The sequence below is a fragment of the Mandrillus leucophaeus genome, unplaced genomic scaffold (genome assembly GCF_000951045.1).
Source record: "Mandrillus leucophaeus isolate KB7577 unplaced genomic scaffold, Mleu.le_1.0 Scaffold328, whole genome shotgun sequence".
NCBI lineage: Eukaryota > Metazoa > Chordata > Mammalia > Primates > Cercopithecidae > Mandrillus > Mandrillus leucophaeus.
Genome location: NW_012103454.1, coordinates 1,645,249 through 1,661,731, shown reverse-complemented (window position 1 = coordinate 1,661,731; position 16,483 = coordinate 1,645,249). Strand labels below are relative to the sequence as shown.

Below are 16,483 nucleotides of genomic sequence, written 5' to 3'. Positions count from 1 at the left end.
TGTATACAAATTATGACTTTCTGTCCATGAAATATCTTGAGCCCCTCTTCTTTGTCTAAATGCTTTGTTGAATTTTAGCCTAATTCAAGCCTTTTTCTGGAGCCTTCCTTTCTCAAACCCACAGTGATCTTTCTCAATTATTTCCATATAACAGATCTGCCACTTAGCTTTCAACACTTTACACTGTTATTCCCTGGTTCATGGTTGTATGTACTTTCTCCAAACAGACGACTTCACAGTAAACATCATGGCATGTCTATAAAGCATTTGTTTAACAACTCAAATTTAAAACTGAGAGGCAATTGGGAAATCCTTTATCACTTAGTTCCCTAAGACAGGCTCATAAAATGGTTATATCAGATTCACCTGGGTAACTATTCACCTGATTCTTAAAACTCACACTTGCAGATTCTGACTCAGTTGCACATGGTGTAGGAATAAGAAGCCACAGAGTTTTGAGAACCATCTCTTAGGATCAAAGATCTATCTTGAACACCTTTTTCCCAAATACATGAGCTGAATTAAATACTACTCTGTTCACATATTTGGTGTTTTTCTTTCATAGGTATTTGTCATTGTATTTGGCTTCTGTTGGATGTGCTTCAAAAACAGAAAATTAATGTAATTCATTGGGCTCTTTGAATAGCTCCAACAAAAGGTGGTAAAGGAGACACCTTCAAGGACTCCAGAGGATAGACTATGGCATAGGAGGTAGACTGGGGTGAAAGTTCTACTTACATCAGATGCCCAATACTGGGGAGTGAAAAACTTAGCCAATCATTCCCTTCCTCTTAGAAAAGAAAATGCACAAAATCATGTCGAGAGAGTGAGAACCGGTAGCATAGGTGGGAGTCTAAGGGACAGAGAAGGCTCTAATCAGCTGAAGAGAATGGTATACAGACATTACTCAGTAATAATAGTGGAAGAATTGGAGCAAGAGATTAGTCACTGAGTTACTTCTGAAGCAATGGATTTCTGTTGTTGAATGACCTATTTTCTGAACCTTTTCCAACATCTGTGAGATCTAGCTATGTGGCAACTACGTTTTTAATTGTCTTCCTTGCTTCTCCGTATCTCTCTCCGATAAACCTCCCATTATCTAACATACTCCAATTGCCTTTTGGCTTCTTGAATCTAAAATTGCCTACAGAGCAACCAAACTCTATTTAGCTTGTCTAGGTCAATCTGGTAAATCCACACAATAGCACAGCAAATGATGGAGCACTCTGAAGAGCTGTTACAGCAGTCAGAGGCCTGCCTGCCATTTCTCCACACAGCATGGCACACTGTTTAGCACACCTGGTGTCCCAAGCTTCTTTGATAGGCTCTCTTCTGATTCTGTTTCTTGGCAGCTCCTTGTTAAGGTTTTCATCTAAACTATGTCAAATTTCACATTCACAAACCACTGTAAGGCATAATTTCCATCTCTGACTTCTTACAAGAGTTTCATCTATATTTCTAGCATTATGAGGCCTGCTGAAGGCAAATCCATCTCCTGTTAGGCTGGTGGGGAGCTGACAGGAGTGTGGGATTGGTTACATAAGAAGAATGTTCAAATGACACATTTACACAGAAATAATGTAAGTGGCATATATGCTGGTTCAGATGTGCTTACTATTGCTATCTATGGAGAGGCCAAGGATATGTATTTTGAAAAGCTCCCCAGGTAATTTCTATGTCCAACCTCAGTTAAAAAACAGCCACAAAACCCCAGAGCACTGGAGAGTTATTACACTAAATGACAACTACTACTTGAAAAAAAAGTACAAACTTAAACTCTTCATATCATAACAAAAATAGTACTGTCAAATGCAACATTATAAAAAATGAGTAAAATATTCTTTTCCTGCACTTTTCCTAGTTATATTGCTGTGTCAGATAATAATCTAGATAGATAGGGAATGATATTTTGGTATCATTACATGCTCTGATATATGAGGAAAGTTAGAATTTGCCCTTTACCCTTCCCTACTTCCTGTCAACTAATTAGGGCTTAAGAATCTCACAGTATCACTTCCTGTATAGTTTATCTTTTCATAAAAAGATATATATTTCCTTTGAAACTAAGTACTAGAGATGAAAATGGATTAATTTTCAAGTGTTTTTGGCATCATAGATAAAATAGAGTATTTCTATTTTTGTTACTTTACATCTTTCATTATAGAACGCATGTCAAACTAACTACCAATCATACAGAAACATGATTCTCAATCCTAGAGCAGGGTGAAAGAAAAAAGAAAACTTCATCTTTCTTGGATATTACTTAATCTTAGATTTGATTATTTCACATTATCAACACCAAAATTGGCTGGCTATCTAAAGTCAAGAATAAAATGAAAAACCTGAAGACTCTGCTTGCCTCTCTCGTAACTCTTGCTGTCCTCAGAACTGGTATTTTTAAAAATTTACACGGCAAGCAGGGTGTCAGGAAATCTGATACCCATATTTCTTCCATTCCCTTAGTATATTTATTTTTAATGGCTATGGGAAGAAGAGAATTGGAAATGTACCTCTGGCCATCTATGAAAATAGAGGGGGTGGGGCTGAAGACTCATATTCTTGTGTTATAATCCCATGGTTAGATCTCCCTTTTATGGGATTAGTTTTCTCCCTGATAAGGCTATATATTGTTACTATGATCTGTGTAGAAATGTTCTAAAAATGTCCACTGTTCACAGGCAGGAGAAATGTAGGCTTTGAGAGGCTTTTATTTTCTATCAACATATCACTGGTTCTATTACCTAAACAAACAGAATCTTCAAAATCTCTGAAAAAGGAAATACTGAGCTTTTACTCATTAGAGAGATGAGCTAAGCTAAAAAGAAGGACTGCCTAGAGAAAGAGAAAATGAAAGTTATTTAAGAAAACTTGGAGGAAAAAGCTCAAGAATGAATACAGGCCTAATTCATAAAGTGAACAACTGTAATCTGGCACATCTACTACAGTGTGCTTTAACGAAAGTATAGTTTGGTAATAATAATGTGGTCTTTGAATTTTCAATATCTTTCCATCTCCAATTATGACAATTTGTAGAAAATTTTACGAGATACTCATTATGATTTATAATGACCAGAGATTATTTTATCACTTAATTTTTCCCTTTCATGTTGGCTCTTATTTTGAAAAGTGAAAATTTTGTAGAATTCTAAAGATAATACAAAGTTTATTAGACAATGAACAGTGAATTATATGAGAAAACCATCTTGCGAATGAAGTCAAAATCATGACAAACTAAGGGAAGATAAAATTTTGAAGTCATCAAAATGAGCTTCAACCTCATTTGTTATATAAAAATATGTATGTCTAAAAATAAACTATATGCTGTCAGGGAACAAGAAGTATGTCGTATATCTCCTTTGTGTACTTTACTATGCTGAACACATGGCAGGTGCTCAAACACTTGCTTAACTGAATTTAAAAGTTACACAGCAACTTTATATTCATCCTTAATTATATATTAACCACTGAAATTCTGTTCTATTAGTTAAAAAATTCATGTTAGTATAAAGATATTACCTATAAGGATAGCCGTGGTACTTGGAACGAAATATTGAAAGTAGAAAACTGAAGAAGAAGACCACCAGGCCCAATCCCACTAGGCAAATTACTAGAAATAGACAGAAAATACCATTAGTGTCTAAAAATATGCAAATGAAACCCCAATTGTTTATATTTTTAAATGCATTCAATTACAGTATACTTACATTTAATAGTTCATGGCACATACAGGTACAACAAACCAGATTATCCACAATACAATGTGTTCAATATTTTCCACATTCTTCTCAATGAAAATGTACTATTTGGGGTATGAAAACAACAAAATTGACTGATCTAAGTCTTCTGGAGGTTTTCTTCTCGTATAGAGTTCTTACAAGTACTAACATGCCCCAGAGTGATCAAAACAAACCATGTTATAAACCACAAACAAGATTATTGGCTCGTGCATTATTAAGCATTGGCTATATTAGCAGGAACATTTGCATTGTTAAAATGCTTAATATAATTTTAATCTTTTCAGATGCTAGGCAGTAACTTTAGGTATTCGTTAGTATCGCCTCAGTGAGAGCATGTTATAGAAAGCAAGGAATAAAAGCTTGGAGAGAGAAAATACAGTCTAACTGAGAACCAGAGGGGAGGAAACTCCCTCCATGGCAGGTAATAGTGTCAAAATGTTGTCTGTCTTACAAACAAACTGAGGGCACATGTTAAAGTCAAATGTGCTGTGGTCTAGGTTTTCAATATTCCTCTGTCCCAGGAAAGCTAACAATAGGAAAAGTACTTTATTTTCTCATTTCCTTTTTATTATGATTGAGAAGATTTTACTCTAAAGCAGATGAATAATAAAATATATTTCTTTTGCACATATATTTTGGATATTTAATTAAACAAGATTCATTGCAATTATTAGTACAATCTAAACATGCTTATAAAATTTAAATACGTTCTGTAAGTAGAAATTAGTGTTAATCTCAAGAAATATCTAAACATCTTTTAAGAACAAATATTTGCACAATACACCTTTTATTTCAGAGAATTCTAAACAAATATTTGAAATTATTTGTAAAATAAAAAAGATTTAAAAAGATTAAAAACACTAAAGCAGAATAAGGAAAATCAAACAGATCTATATGATTCTATAAGGAACTATGATTTTTAAAATTTTTTCCAATATATAAATGAAACCAAGTTTAACTGCAATTCTGGCAATCATGGAGTACACAAGGTACAGCTTTGTCAAAATATGGTCTGCAAATGTGTCCGTTTTTATGCAACCCTGCAGGAATATCTTCTAAGTTTTCAATATGAATTGTGAAACATCACAAGCATTTAATAGCATCCAAGTGTAGCCTCTGACATTTCATTTCAGACAACACTCATGCAGCTGAACTTCAAATGAATATTTATTAGGAGAAAATAAACCAAAAAATGAGTTTGTGAATATCATAAAATAAGTTTTTGAAAATTATAGAATATCCCCATATGACAGACACCAGGACTCAGATACAGCATAACAACTTTGCGAAGAACAATCTTACTAAACCCATCATGAATTACAAAATGATTTACTCTATACTTTCCCAAATCTGGCATTTTATCTAACACTTCTTTCTTTTCCTTCCATCTCCTTTTTTATTTTTCAAAAGAAGAATAAAGCACTCTTTTCATTCCCTTTGATCTTTTTAGTAGCTCCCCTGGGTTGTGCTCTATGGGAAATGAGGCTCGAAATATGTGATCAAGTAAGACATAAGAAAATTACTTGATCCTATGCAGTGGAACAAAATAATGCTACTCAAGTACTTGTATATGGCAAGGGAGAAGAACTGAGGGTAGTGAGGGGTTAGTAACTATTAAAGGAACCATGGCAGTCACATGAGATACTCCACCTTTGGAAAGAAAATGCTGTGGTGAGGCAGATGCATTCTGACCTGGGAAACACTAATCATAGTAGTTGTGCCACATCAAAAACAAAAATCACATCAAAAAGGAGTAATTTAAAAGTTTTAAAATGTTTTCCAGCTCACGCTCATACACACACATAACATGAATAAACCATTTAGGGGTGGGTGGGAGCTGGAGTTAAAGAAACATCTACAAAGAGGGAAGTTGGAAATGGTGATTTAATAAATTCAGTATCATATTATTATAATAAATGTTCTAAGATTTAAAAATTTACTACACATTTCTTACTATTATTTACCTTAAGACAGGATATACAACAAACACATAATTAAGAGGATGTCCTCCACATAGACCCATGGAACAGAATAGAAAACCCAGAAATAAAGCTGCACATTCACAACTATCCAATCTTCAACAAAGCTGACAAAAACAAGCAATGGGGAAAGGACTCCCTATTCAAAAAATGTTGCTGGGATAACTGGCTAGCCATATGCACAAGAATGAAACTTGGCCCCTACCATTCACCATATATATGAAAATTAACTCAAATGTAAGACCTAAAACTTTAAAAATCCTAGAATAAAACCTAGGAAATGCCCTTCTCAACATTGGCTCGAGCAAAGAATTTTTTTTACTAAGTCTCCAAAAGCAGTTGCAAATAAAAGTTGGCAAGTGGGACTGATTAATGAGCCTCCGCAAAACAACAAGACAGAGTAAACAGACAACCTACAGAATGGGAGAAAATTTTTGGTAGCTACGCATCTGACAAACATCTAGTATCCAGAATCTACAGGGAACTTAAATCCATGAGCAAAAACCCACCCCATCCTTTTTTTCTATTAAAAAGCAGAAAAAGGACATGAACATGTATTTCTTAAAAGACATACAAGTGGCCAGTAACCATATGAAAAAATGTTTATTATCACTACTCAGCAGAGAAATGCAAATCAAAACCACAATGAGATACCATCTCACACCAGTCAGAACGACTATGATTAAAAAGTCAAAAAGCAGATACTGGTGAGGTTGTAGGGAAAAGGGAATGCTTACGTACTGTTGGCGGGAATGTAAATTAGAGCAGCTACTGTGGAAAGCAGTTTCGAGATTTTTCAAAAAACTTAATGTAGTGCTACCATTGGCCCAGCAATCCCCTTACAGGGTATACACCGAAAGGAAAATAAATCATTCCACCACGAAGGCACATGAACTCTTATGTTTACTGCAGCCCTATGCACAGTAGCAAAAAAAAAAAAAAAAAAAAAAAAAAATGGAATCAACCCACGTCGATTCCATGGTGCCTATATACCACATCCATGATGGACTAGATAAAGAAGATGTGGTATATATGCACCACGGAATACTATGCAGCTATAAAGAACAAAATCATGTCCTTTACATCAACATGAATGCAACTGGAGGCTATTATCCCAAGTAAATTAACACAGAAACAGAAAACCAAATACCACATGTTCTCACTTGAAAGTGGGAGCTAAACATTGCATACATATGAACATAAAGATGAGAACAGACACGACTAGAGTGGGGATGGAGGGAGGCGCGTGTAGGTTGAAAAATCACCCGTTGCATTCTACGCTCATTATTGGGTGATGGGATCCGTACTTAAACTTCAGTATCATCCAAAATACCCATGGAACAAACCTGTACATATACTCCCAAATCTAAAATAAAAGTTGAAATTATTTAAAAAAAAAATAGTATGTCCTCATAGGGATAATATCAATCCTCAGGACATGATGTTTATTCAAAAGATACATAAATAAAATTATATTCAACATGATAATGTGCTCATTTCTTTTGTAGTTTCTTTAATAGATACCATAGGAAAAGAGGGCAGTCTAAACTGTGTATTACATCAAAAACATTTCAACCCCTAAGACTTTTAAGTATTTAGAAAGCACTATGATTTGTTTATACACATGTCACCCTAGCTAAAAACCCACGAAGTCCGGATTTCTATTTTAAATTTCCTAATAAATACTCTTTCAGATACCTATGCTGCTCATACATAAATTTTGGGTTTTAAAGAGTTCAGAAATGCAAAGAATAATAATAGAAAAACTGATAGGTTTGTGGACATATCAAATCATATAGGGACTTGATATTAATTATAAAAAGGTCTGTGGCAGGAAACAAGCAACTGTCCTTTGCTCCTCAGAGCACATTTTCCCTGTGTGTTCTCTTTTTGCTAGAAAACTCTTTACTTCTCAATAACCTCATATGTTTTTCTACAACTCGGAGAGAAATGGTCCCATGAAAGAAAAACCACAGAATTAACTTGCTTAAAAACATAATGCTGGAAAACTTGATGGAGCTGTAAATCTTGGTGTATCAATGGAAAAGGCAAAGACCCTGGAAGAGACAGTATCAACAGATGCCCTTTAAAAAATGTTAAAGGAAGCTTTGGAACAAATGGAAAGGTAATATATGTCACTGTACAATACCTATGCAGAAGTTTCATCTAAGTCAGGCTTTGAGTGCACCCCTGATTCTTGTAGCAGAGAGAGTATGTTATGTGACAATAAAATATCTGAAGACTCTGTCCCCAGAATTTTCCATCTCTCTGTGCCGCGTGGAATTACAACAAACACTATGGCTTCGCAGGGATGGATTAGAGCACCCCGACAAGGGTGAAGGACAGCTCCACTATATATGCAATTCCACAGAAAACTATCCCGTCCGCTTTTGGAAGAAGTATATTTGCAACTATACAAACACATCCCAGAAACAGAAAAAAGTTAAAATCTTCTTCAAACCAGAACATTTCTTTAGAAGTTTGTTTACAAAGGGCTTTTATGTATTTCCCATTTGACTTAAATGAATCTTAAGACTAAAACGAAATTACAAAAATGGCAACACAGAGACTTACTCCGTCTTTTTCCAACATCTCCTTTCGAAGTTGCTGCTTCATTTAGAAGAACCATCCCCATGGTGATAGCGGCATCTGCAGTAGTTGTCAAGGAAGCCATAGACATAGATGTGAATAAAATCTGTTAATTTTTCTGGCTCTGAACACAATGTTCCAGAATGGTTAAATTATAAGTGCACAAAGAGGTAAATAAAATCAATTATCTTTATATAACATAAAACTACCATTCTTTGCGTGAGCAAATATGCCATAATTTTTAAAAAATTTATAACATGAAAGTTCAATTTGTGATATATTGAGAAGCTAATGCTAAAGGTTCTTAAATTCCAGGATTTTCATAGCACATATAAACTATATGGACTCTCAAAACCAGTTACAACATTTCACATTATACATAAAGATATGCACTGCTTATAGACATGATGACACATGTCATTGACACATTTCATTTTCATTGTGTGCACACAGCTTTTTCTTCTAAATGTGTTTTTTCATAGATTTTGTTTAGCTGAAATCTTTATGAAGCTCAGGTGTCATGTCACTTGAAAATCTGGGGCTATAAAATTAAAAATCTTACAAAAGCAAATGAGCACATTATAATAAAACAATTTAATGAATCTAACAGGACCCTGAGCTAGTCAGCTAACTGATACCTTAAGAATGAGATCACAAAATTACTTTTGTATTTAATACCTGCTTCCAACAGGATGGATATATTCATGCTATGTTGAATAATGCCAGAATTAAGAAAATGATGGGAAATTTTCACCTTCATAAAAACATTCTTTGCCATGTTATTACAACATTTTTGACATCATCGACTCTTAAGTTTTTAGAACTCATCAATTCTGAAAATATATTTATTATGTATTTTGTCCAAGCGATTAATGGATTAAAAATTGAAGAGAAAAATAAAACAATTCAGGCCAGAATTTCCTCAATTTGCTTAATTTCATTATGATTCCACTGTATTTGTTTCTACTGCTATTTGTGTATAAACAGCATCAATAAATCTCCTGTGCTGGATCTATCAACAAAAGCTCAAAGGATAATATTGGGCAATATACGATCAAGTGGAGGAGGTGTGAGAAAATTCTGCAGAGAACATTTCCTCTCTGAGTCTTTGAAATTCTGATTATTTATAATGCTCATATTTGAGTCCGTCTTCATGACCGTATTATCCAACTTCTGGATAATGATAAATGCCTGACTTCTCTATGAAGGCATTTATGCTTCCATGACCTCTCTATACAAATGGTTTTCAAACTATTGTATTTGTTTTAGCATTAGAACTCTTTCTAGGAAAAAGGAAAATGAAAACCTGTTTGGAAGCCTAACATACACAAGCGAAAAAGCCCCTGCCACCCCTGCACAGAGTCAGCCCTCCCCACCACACACATACATACCATAGACTAGCACTAAACTTCTAGAGATCCCTGCTACACAGCTTGAAAAACACTGAAACTTCTATGAAATTCCTGCCTTTCAATCATGTAGCAGTAGCCTGAAAAGAATATTTTAAGAGAATGACTGTTTTGTATTCTTGAAGTATTTTGGACCATCTACTTGTATACATTACCCTGAATCCATAGACATTGGACATTGTTAACAACATGATAAAAATTCAAAACTTGTTTCACTAAAACTGTTCATATCAGTTTTCTGGAACAGATAGATGTGACTGATATGGATCCTTAACAAGGAGTTACTGAGTTTCCCCTTTAATCATTTTTTCTGTAATACCTTTTATATTCATGCATAAATTTTTATCTACACATTTAAATACACATATTTAATAATTCAAATAGAACTGCAGATTATTTTACTATGACTTTTTAAATTTTTAAAAAAATTTTTAGAGACAGAGTTTCACTTTGTAGCCTAGGCTGCAGTGCAGTGGCACGATCTTGACTCACTGCAATCTCTGCCTCCCAGGTTCAAGCAGTTCTCATGCCTCAGCGTCCCAAGTGGCTGGGATCACAGGAGTGCACCACCATGCCTGGATAGATTTACTATTTTAGTAGAGAAAGGGTTTCACCATGTTGGCCAGGCTGGTCTTGAACTCCTGGCCTCAAGTGATCTGCCTGCCTCGGTCTCACAAAGTGCTAGGATTATAGTTGTGGGCCACCGTGCCCAGCTGCTATGACATTTTTAACTATTCAAAACATAAATGGCATTTAAGGTGAATTTATGTAGACATTAAAAGGAAAACATACATTCATCTTATGATTCCATTTGCTAAGCAGCTTCCTCTATTCCATTAATGAATCATGGGGGAAATGGCAGTATTTCTATTACTGGGGAAAATAAAGCCTACAAAATAAAATGTATGACAATTTTAATGGGAGTAAAGCCATATGTTAACATGTTCTTACAGTCCAATTTTATACACACAAATGCACATGTACACAAATATATGTATCGGTTCATACACACACACAGACATGAACTCAGGGAAAAGTATATTTTACTGGGCATTAACTATGGTCACCCAAGTATAACATGTCCCTATAAATGTATCTTCCTAACATTTTTACTACTTTCTCTCCGTATTATTACAATGTTGAAAACTATCAGTAACATGTTTCTCATTTCAATCGCTTAAATTAAATCAATGTGGTAACAGAAAATTATGTATATTTTCGTAAGAGTATACCATATTTTATTGCTTTATCTTACTGATGGCATTTGTTTCCAAATGCTTGCTACTACAAATATTCCTGCAAAGAATATATTTTCACAGGTCTCCTAGTGTATATGCGTGATATATTCTCTATGGTCCACAACCAGAAGTGGAATTTTTGAGAGGTTCAGTAAGTGTATTTTCAAATTTGTTAGGTATAATCATACTGTTCTCTAAAAAGAGCACTGTTCAGGTTTTCTTACATTTCACTAACACAATACTACCCAATTATTGGTTTTATCAAACTGGTAAGGAAAGAGTTGTATCAATAGCTTCTCACTTGGTTCTGAGCATTTTTTGATATGTTCATTCCTCTTTTTTTGGTTTAGTCTTTGGTACACTGCTTTTTTTTTTTTGCCCATTTTTCCAAAAGCATAGTTGCTTTTTCTTATTAACTTGGAGGACAACATTTTTTTTTTTCTAGATAGGAATTGACTGAAGTATTGCATTCCGATTCTCCTTTATAGTTTGTATTTTAAATTATTTTGTCATGTAGGAAGCTTTAATTTTAATGTGGCCAAATTTATTCATCTTTTCCTTTATGAGTTTTGGTGCTTGTTTCCTGTTTTAGAAATTAAATCTTCCTCCTAGGTTTCTAGCCTTTTTTCCTAATACCTTCAAAGCAAGTCAGGTAATAAGGAAATCTTTGAACCTGTTATTCCCACTGCCTGAGGTACTTTTCCCTGGGATGGCCATGTAATTTACTCCCTCACTTCCACTGGGCCTCTGTTCAAATGCAGTCTTGTTAGAGAAGCCTCTTCTCACCTTTATTCTGATTTTTTTTCTTTAACACTGTTTTTTTAAAGAAATTTCAGATTGTATACATTTTACAGTTTACTGTCTTTGTTCTAGCACTACAATTTTAGCTCCAAAAGGCCAAGAACTTTGTTTCATCCACTATCTTACCCAGTACCAACAATTCTTTGATGTAGATATTATCATCTGTTTACAAATAAGGAAACTGAAGCCCAGAGAAGTTTAAACAACTTGCTAAAAGTCACAAAACTAAAGAGTGAAAGATGCAAAGCAAAAAAGCACAAAAGTAATGAAGTAAGATGTCAGGATTAAATGAAAATGATAACAAGCATTAGGCAAAGAACATAATTGCTAGCCCAGTTTCAGCATGAAACATCTTTATGCTGAGCATAAAAATCTTTTTCATAAAGCACAGAGCATTCAAATACATTTTACTACTCCATAAATATATTCTAGATTTTACAAATAAGTTTGCAATAACTTACAAAATTGCCATTTCAAACATGTCTATGATTTTACCTTTATATCACTTATGTTTCACACTGCTTTAAATCACATTTTTATAATTTACTATTTTTGTTGGGAGCAAATGCAATAACAATATAGTAGTTTTCAAATTATACAAGTTAAAAAAATATGCAAACTCCCTATCAACAGGGCAGAAAGGGACCAGAAACACCAAGTCTAACATCAAAATTTTAAGATTTCAGCATGTCAAAAACCTCAGCAAATCATCATTTATCATTAATTATATGTGCCAGAAGTATGCCCATGAACTCCACTCCTATAAAGCTATTCCCAAATAAGACAAAATACAAAATACTAAAAAACTTAATATACATACAAAAATCTATTTTAGAACAATTTACATAGTAAAAAATTAAAATGTAAATGTCTATAACATATGAGACATTTTTGTAATAGGTTAACTAGCCATATAAAAAATTCACAAAAATTCTTAATAACAAAGCAAGATATATTAATAGTAATTTTGTCACCATACCAAATGAAAAGATGTATATGTATGTATAATACGTAGAAAAGTATGTATAAAACCTTGACTCCTTTGAAACAAATACAAAGAAATGATTGCAGGGAATGAAAGATAAAAACAGTAACTGTTCATGGGTGAGTTAATAAAATTGTGGATTTTTGTTTTCTTTATTGACCACAGCCTACAGAGCAGAAACTGGCAAACTTTTTCAGTACAGGGTCACAAAGTAAATATTTTCCAGCTATGCAAGTCATATGGAGTTTGTTGCTATTACTCAACTCTGTTGTTGTAGTGCAAAAGTAGTCACAGGCAATATATAAATGAATGGCTGTTTCTGTGTCCCAATAAAACTTTATTTACAAAAATAGCAGGCAGGATGGATTGGGCCTGAACTGGTCCTAGTTTGCCAACCCCTGCTGTAAAGGTTTTAAGGTGGTATCAAAAACACTGTATACCATTATGTCTCACTGGAATTTAGCTTTCTTCTTACTTGACAATTTTTAAAAATGCAAGAATTTAGTAAACATTTCTGCACACAACCTTAAAGTGGGAATTTTAAAGCAAAGGAATTACCAGACATAGGTTATATACAATCTCAAGGTAAAATGTTGTGTTAGAAATCAGCGGGGTCAGTAAATAACTATGATCTCTTCCTCATAATGTTTCTTGCAAAAGTGAGTTTTCTAAGCTTTAACAAGAAAAGAGCAGTGAGCCGTTTAATAACCTGATGGCTGAAATTAAGACATATGAATTATACTAAAATGGCTTTAAGCTTGCTAACCCTCCCTCTCTATTACTTAAAGATGTATGTTTTAACTCAAGGCCTTTAAGAGTTGAGAATCATTTGGCTTAAATTTCATTGTATTAACTCAAACATTTTCGGCTGAAAAAGAGACTGCATAATACTTACCATTTGGGGAAAATTACATTTGTAACGTAAAAATCTTCCTTTTTATACAGAGGAAGAAGCTAGATGATCATCTCTCAGTGTTCTTACGTGGGCATTGAGTGGAAGGCCGAATGATTAATGAAAGACCCTCCAAATCTGACAAGATTCTACTTCTGACGAAAAAGAATGTTATTCTTTTTGGTCATTAAATTGATGGCTGTAGCCATCTAGCTGTGCCTCAGTGAAATATCCCAACATTAAAAGAAAATAACAGACGGACCTCTACCCTTTATCCTATACACACATACTTTGGCCTAGTTTTTGTATTACTTTGCACATTTTTATTAATATCATAGCAATATATATTTAAACTACTGTGCACACTCCAGTTTCTTTGCTGATCCTGTTGATCATTTTCCTACGCTTAGTGAAAATATTGACATGATCCCACATAAAAAAGCTGCTATTTGTGGAAATTACATACAATACCCAGAGCCACTAAGCATTCTACGGAGATAGTAATAAATACATTTACAAAACATTATAATCCCTTCTCAAATGCATATGATAAGTTTTCTGTTGCTCCTAGGAATGGACTCAAGATGTTTTCAATTTAAAGATAAATGTAAATAGACGTTGAAAAAACTGTTAGCACATTATAGAAGACTTAAAGGAATCTAAATCTAAAATTTTCAACTTGCATCTATCATTAATTTTTTTCTATAGTATGTTTCTCCTTGGATATAACATATTAAAAGCAATGTTTTCACTATATGATAGACTAGAAACAGATGCCAAATGAAATCATATTATTTCATAATAAATGGAAAAAAATGTTTTGCTCATAGAAAATGCAATGTGATCCTCTAGCTGATCCTAGAACTCACGTGTTCTGTATCCACTCATCCAGAGAGACCATATCTTGGTGAATTCAGTGGGAACATTACTGTCTATGGAAATTAATTTGATCTGATTGAAATTTTAAATAAATTTTTAAATGACATTAGTTCTGCCCCTCCAGGACTGCCTACTGATAGAAAAAAAAAGCAGATTAGTTAGGACAATAAAATCATACATTTCTGCAAATGTTTCTCTAAATATGAAACGAAGGTGCCTTTTTATTTTGGAAAACTACTACTTGTAATTACAAGTAGTAGTCTGCTTTATTGTGCCATATTTATAGGTGTAGTAAGAAAAGCAGATTTCAGGTTATCTCATTAAAATCATACCTGAGGTTTTGAATTTTAAGAACATTCTATAATCAAAACCATATCCGACCTTAATTTTATCACTGGATCACCACAGCTGAAACTCTCTACTCTGGGAAATTATATAAAGAGTTTTAGGCTGGGCACGGTGGCTCACGCTTGTAATCCCAGCACTTTGGGAGGCCAAGGCAGGTGGATCACAAGATCAGGAGATCGAGACCATCCTGGCTAACATGGTGAAACCCTGTCTCTATTTAAAAAATAAATTAGCTGGGCATGGTGGCGGGCGCTTATAGTCCCAGCTACCCAGGAGGCTGAGGCAGGAGAATGGCATGAACCCGGGAGGTGGAGCTTGCAGTAAGCCAAGATCACGCCACTGCACTCCAGCCTGGGCGACAGAGACTCCGTCAAAAAAAAAAAAAAAAAAAAGTTTTAAACAATTTCATATACATACTAATTCTTCCAACTATGGTTTCAAAAACTGCATATTTGCACTTCATGGTATTCCACTTAAGATCCATGTGCCTCAAGCCTGAGTCTTACTGAATTGTGGACATTTGAAAACTTTTAAGAACATAATTGTAACAAGAATTATTGGCACTTTCATTTGTTGTGTGTCTTCCTCTACCTTTAGACTGTAAATGCCACACCATCAGACATCTTGTGGGGTTTTGTGACTTTGGTACCTCAGCACCTGGCACATATACCTCCGTGTATGTGTGTATTTATATTTACATATGCCCCACACATATTTGTTTTTACGCTGCTAGAGGATGTTTTATTCTATACAAAAATATGATAGAGTAACTCAAGAAATATGGGCGGGCGCGGTGGCTCACGCCTGTAATCCTAGCGGATCACGAGGTCAGGAGATCGAGACCATCCTGGCTAACATGGTGAAACCCCGTCTCTACTAAAAACCCAACAACAACAACAAAAAATTAGCCGGGCGTGGTGGCGGGCGCCTGTAGTCCCAGCAACTTGGGGTGCTGAGGCAGGAGAATGGAGTGAACCTGGGAGGTGGAGCTTACAGTAAGCCCAGATCGCTGCCACTGCACTCCAGCCTGGGAGACAGCGAGACTCCATCTCAAAAAATAAAAATAAAAATAAAAAATAAAATCAACATATCCACTGTATATTTATTAAAATGATCTTTTCAGATGTATACAACAAATACACACAATATACAATTTGGTTAGAATATTACTGGTCTATTCACAGAGGTTTTGATTTATTGGCAAAATATTACTAAGTAGAAAAACAATGCGTTTAAAAGTTTTAAGCTCTTGACTCTTCAACTGATTGGCTTCATCATCTTAAGCAATTTAAACAAACTAATCTCTTTCTCATCAACCAATTATGAGGCCTAATCAATCTTAGGAACTTTTCTGGGCTAAACATTCCCCTCCAAACCTTGTCTTCCTCCATATTTCTATCCTACAACACATAGCTGAACTTCAGAATCATCTCTGATTTCTGTTCTTGAATCTTACTTGTGACATTTATTATCAATTTTGATTCTTCTTCCTCTCAAACAGCAGCTGAGTCACTCATCCATTCCTTTACTTAGGTTCATCCTTGAGGATAAACCATTGCCAGCAGCCAGAACGACTGCCAGCGATTCCTGCTTCCTTTGCTCTGCCTTCTCTACCCTATCCTTAAT

The 16,483-nt window shown here is 34.6% G+C and overlaps 1 protein-coding gene across 3 annotated transcripts in view; it reads right to left on the bottom strand.

The window, feature by feature from the left end:
- Positions 1-16,483, bottom strand: part of TUSC3 (tumor suppressor candidate 3) — a 219,502-nt gene that overhangs the window by 12,917 nt on the left and 190,102 nt on the right. For all 3 annotated transcript variants that reach the window (XM_011988343.1, XM_011988344.1, XM_011988342.1), the window contains exons 8-9: positions 8,291-8,365; positions 3,517-3,607 (exon numbers count right to left, since the gene is read on the bottom strand). In XM_011988343.1, the coding sequence (XP_011843733.1) occupies positions 3,517-3,607; positions 8,291-8,365 (166 nt within the window). The remainder of the gene's footprint in view (positions 1-3,516; positions 3,608-8,290; positions 8,366-16,483) is intronic.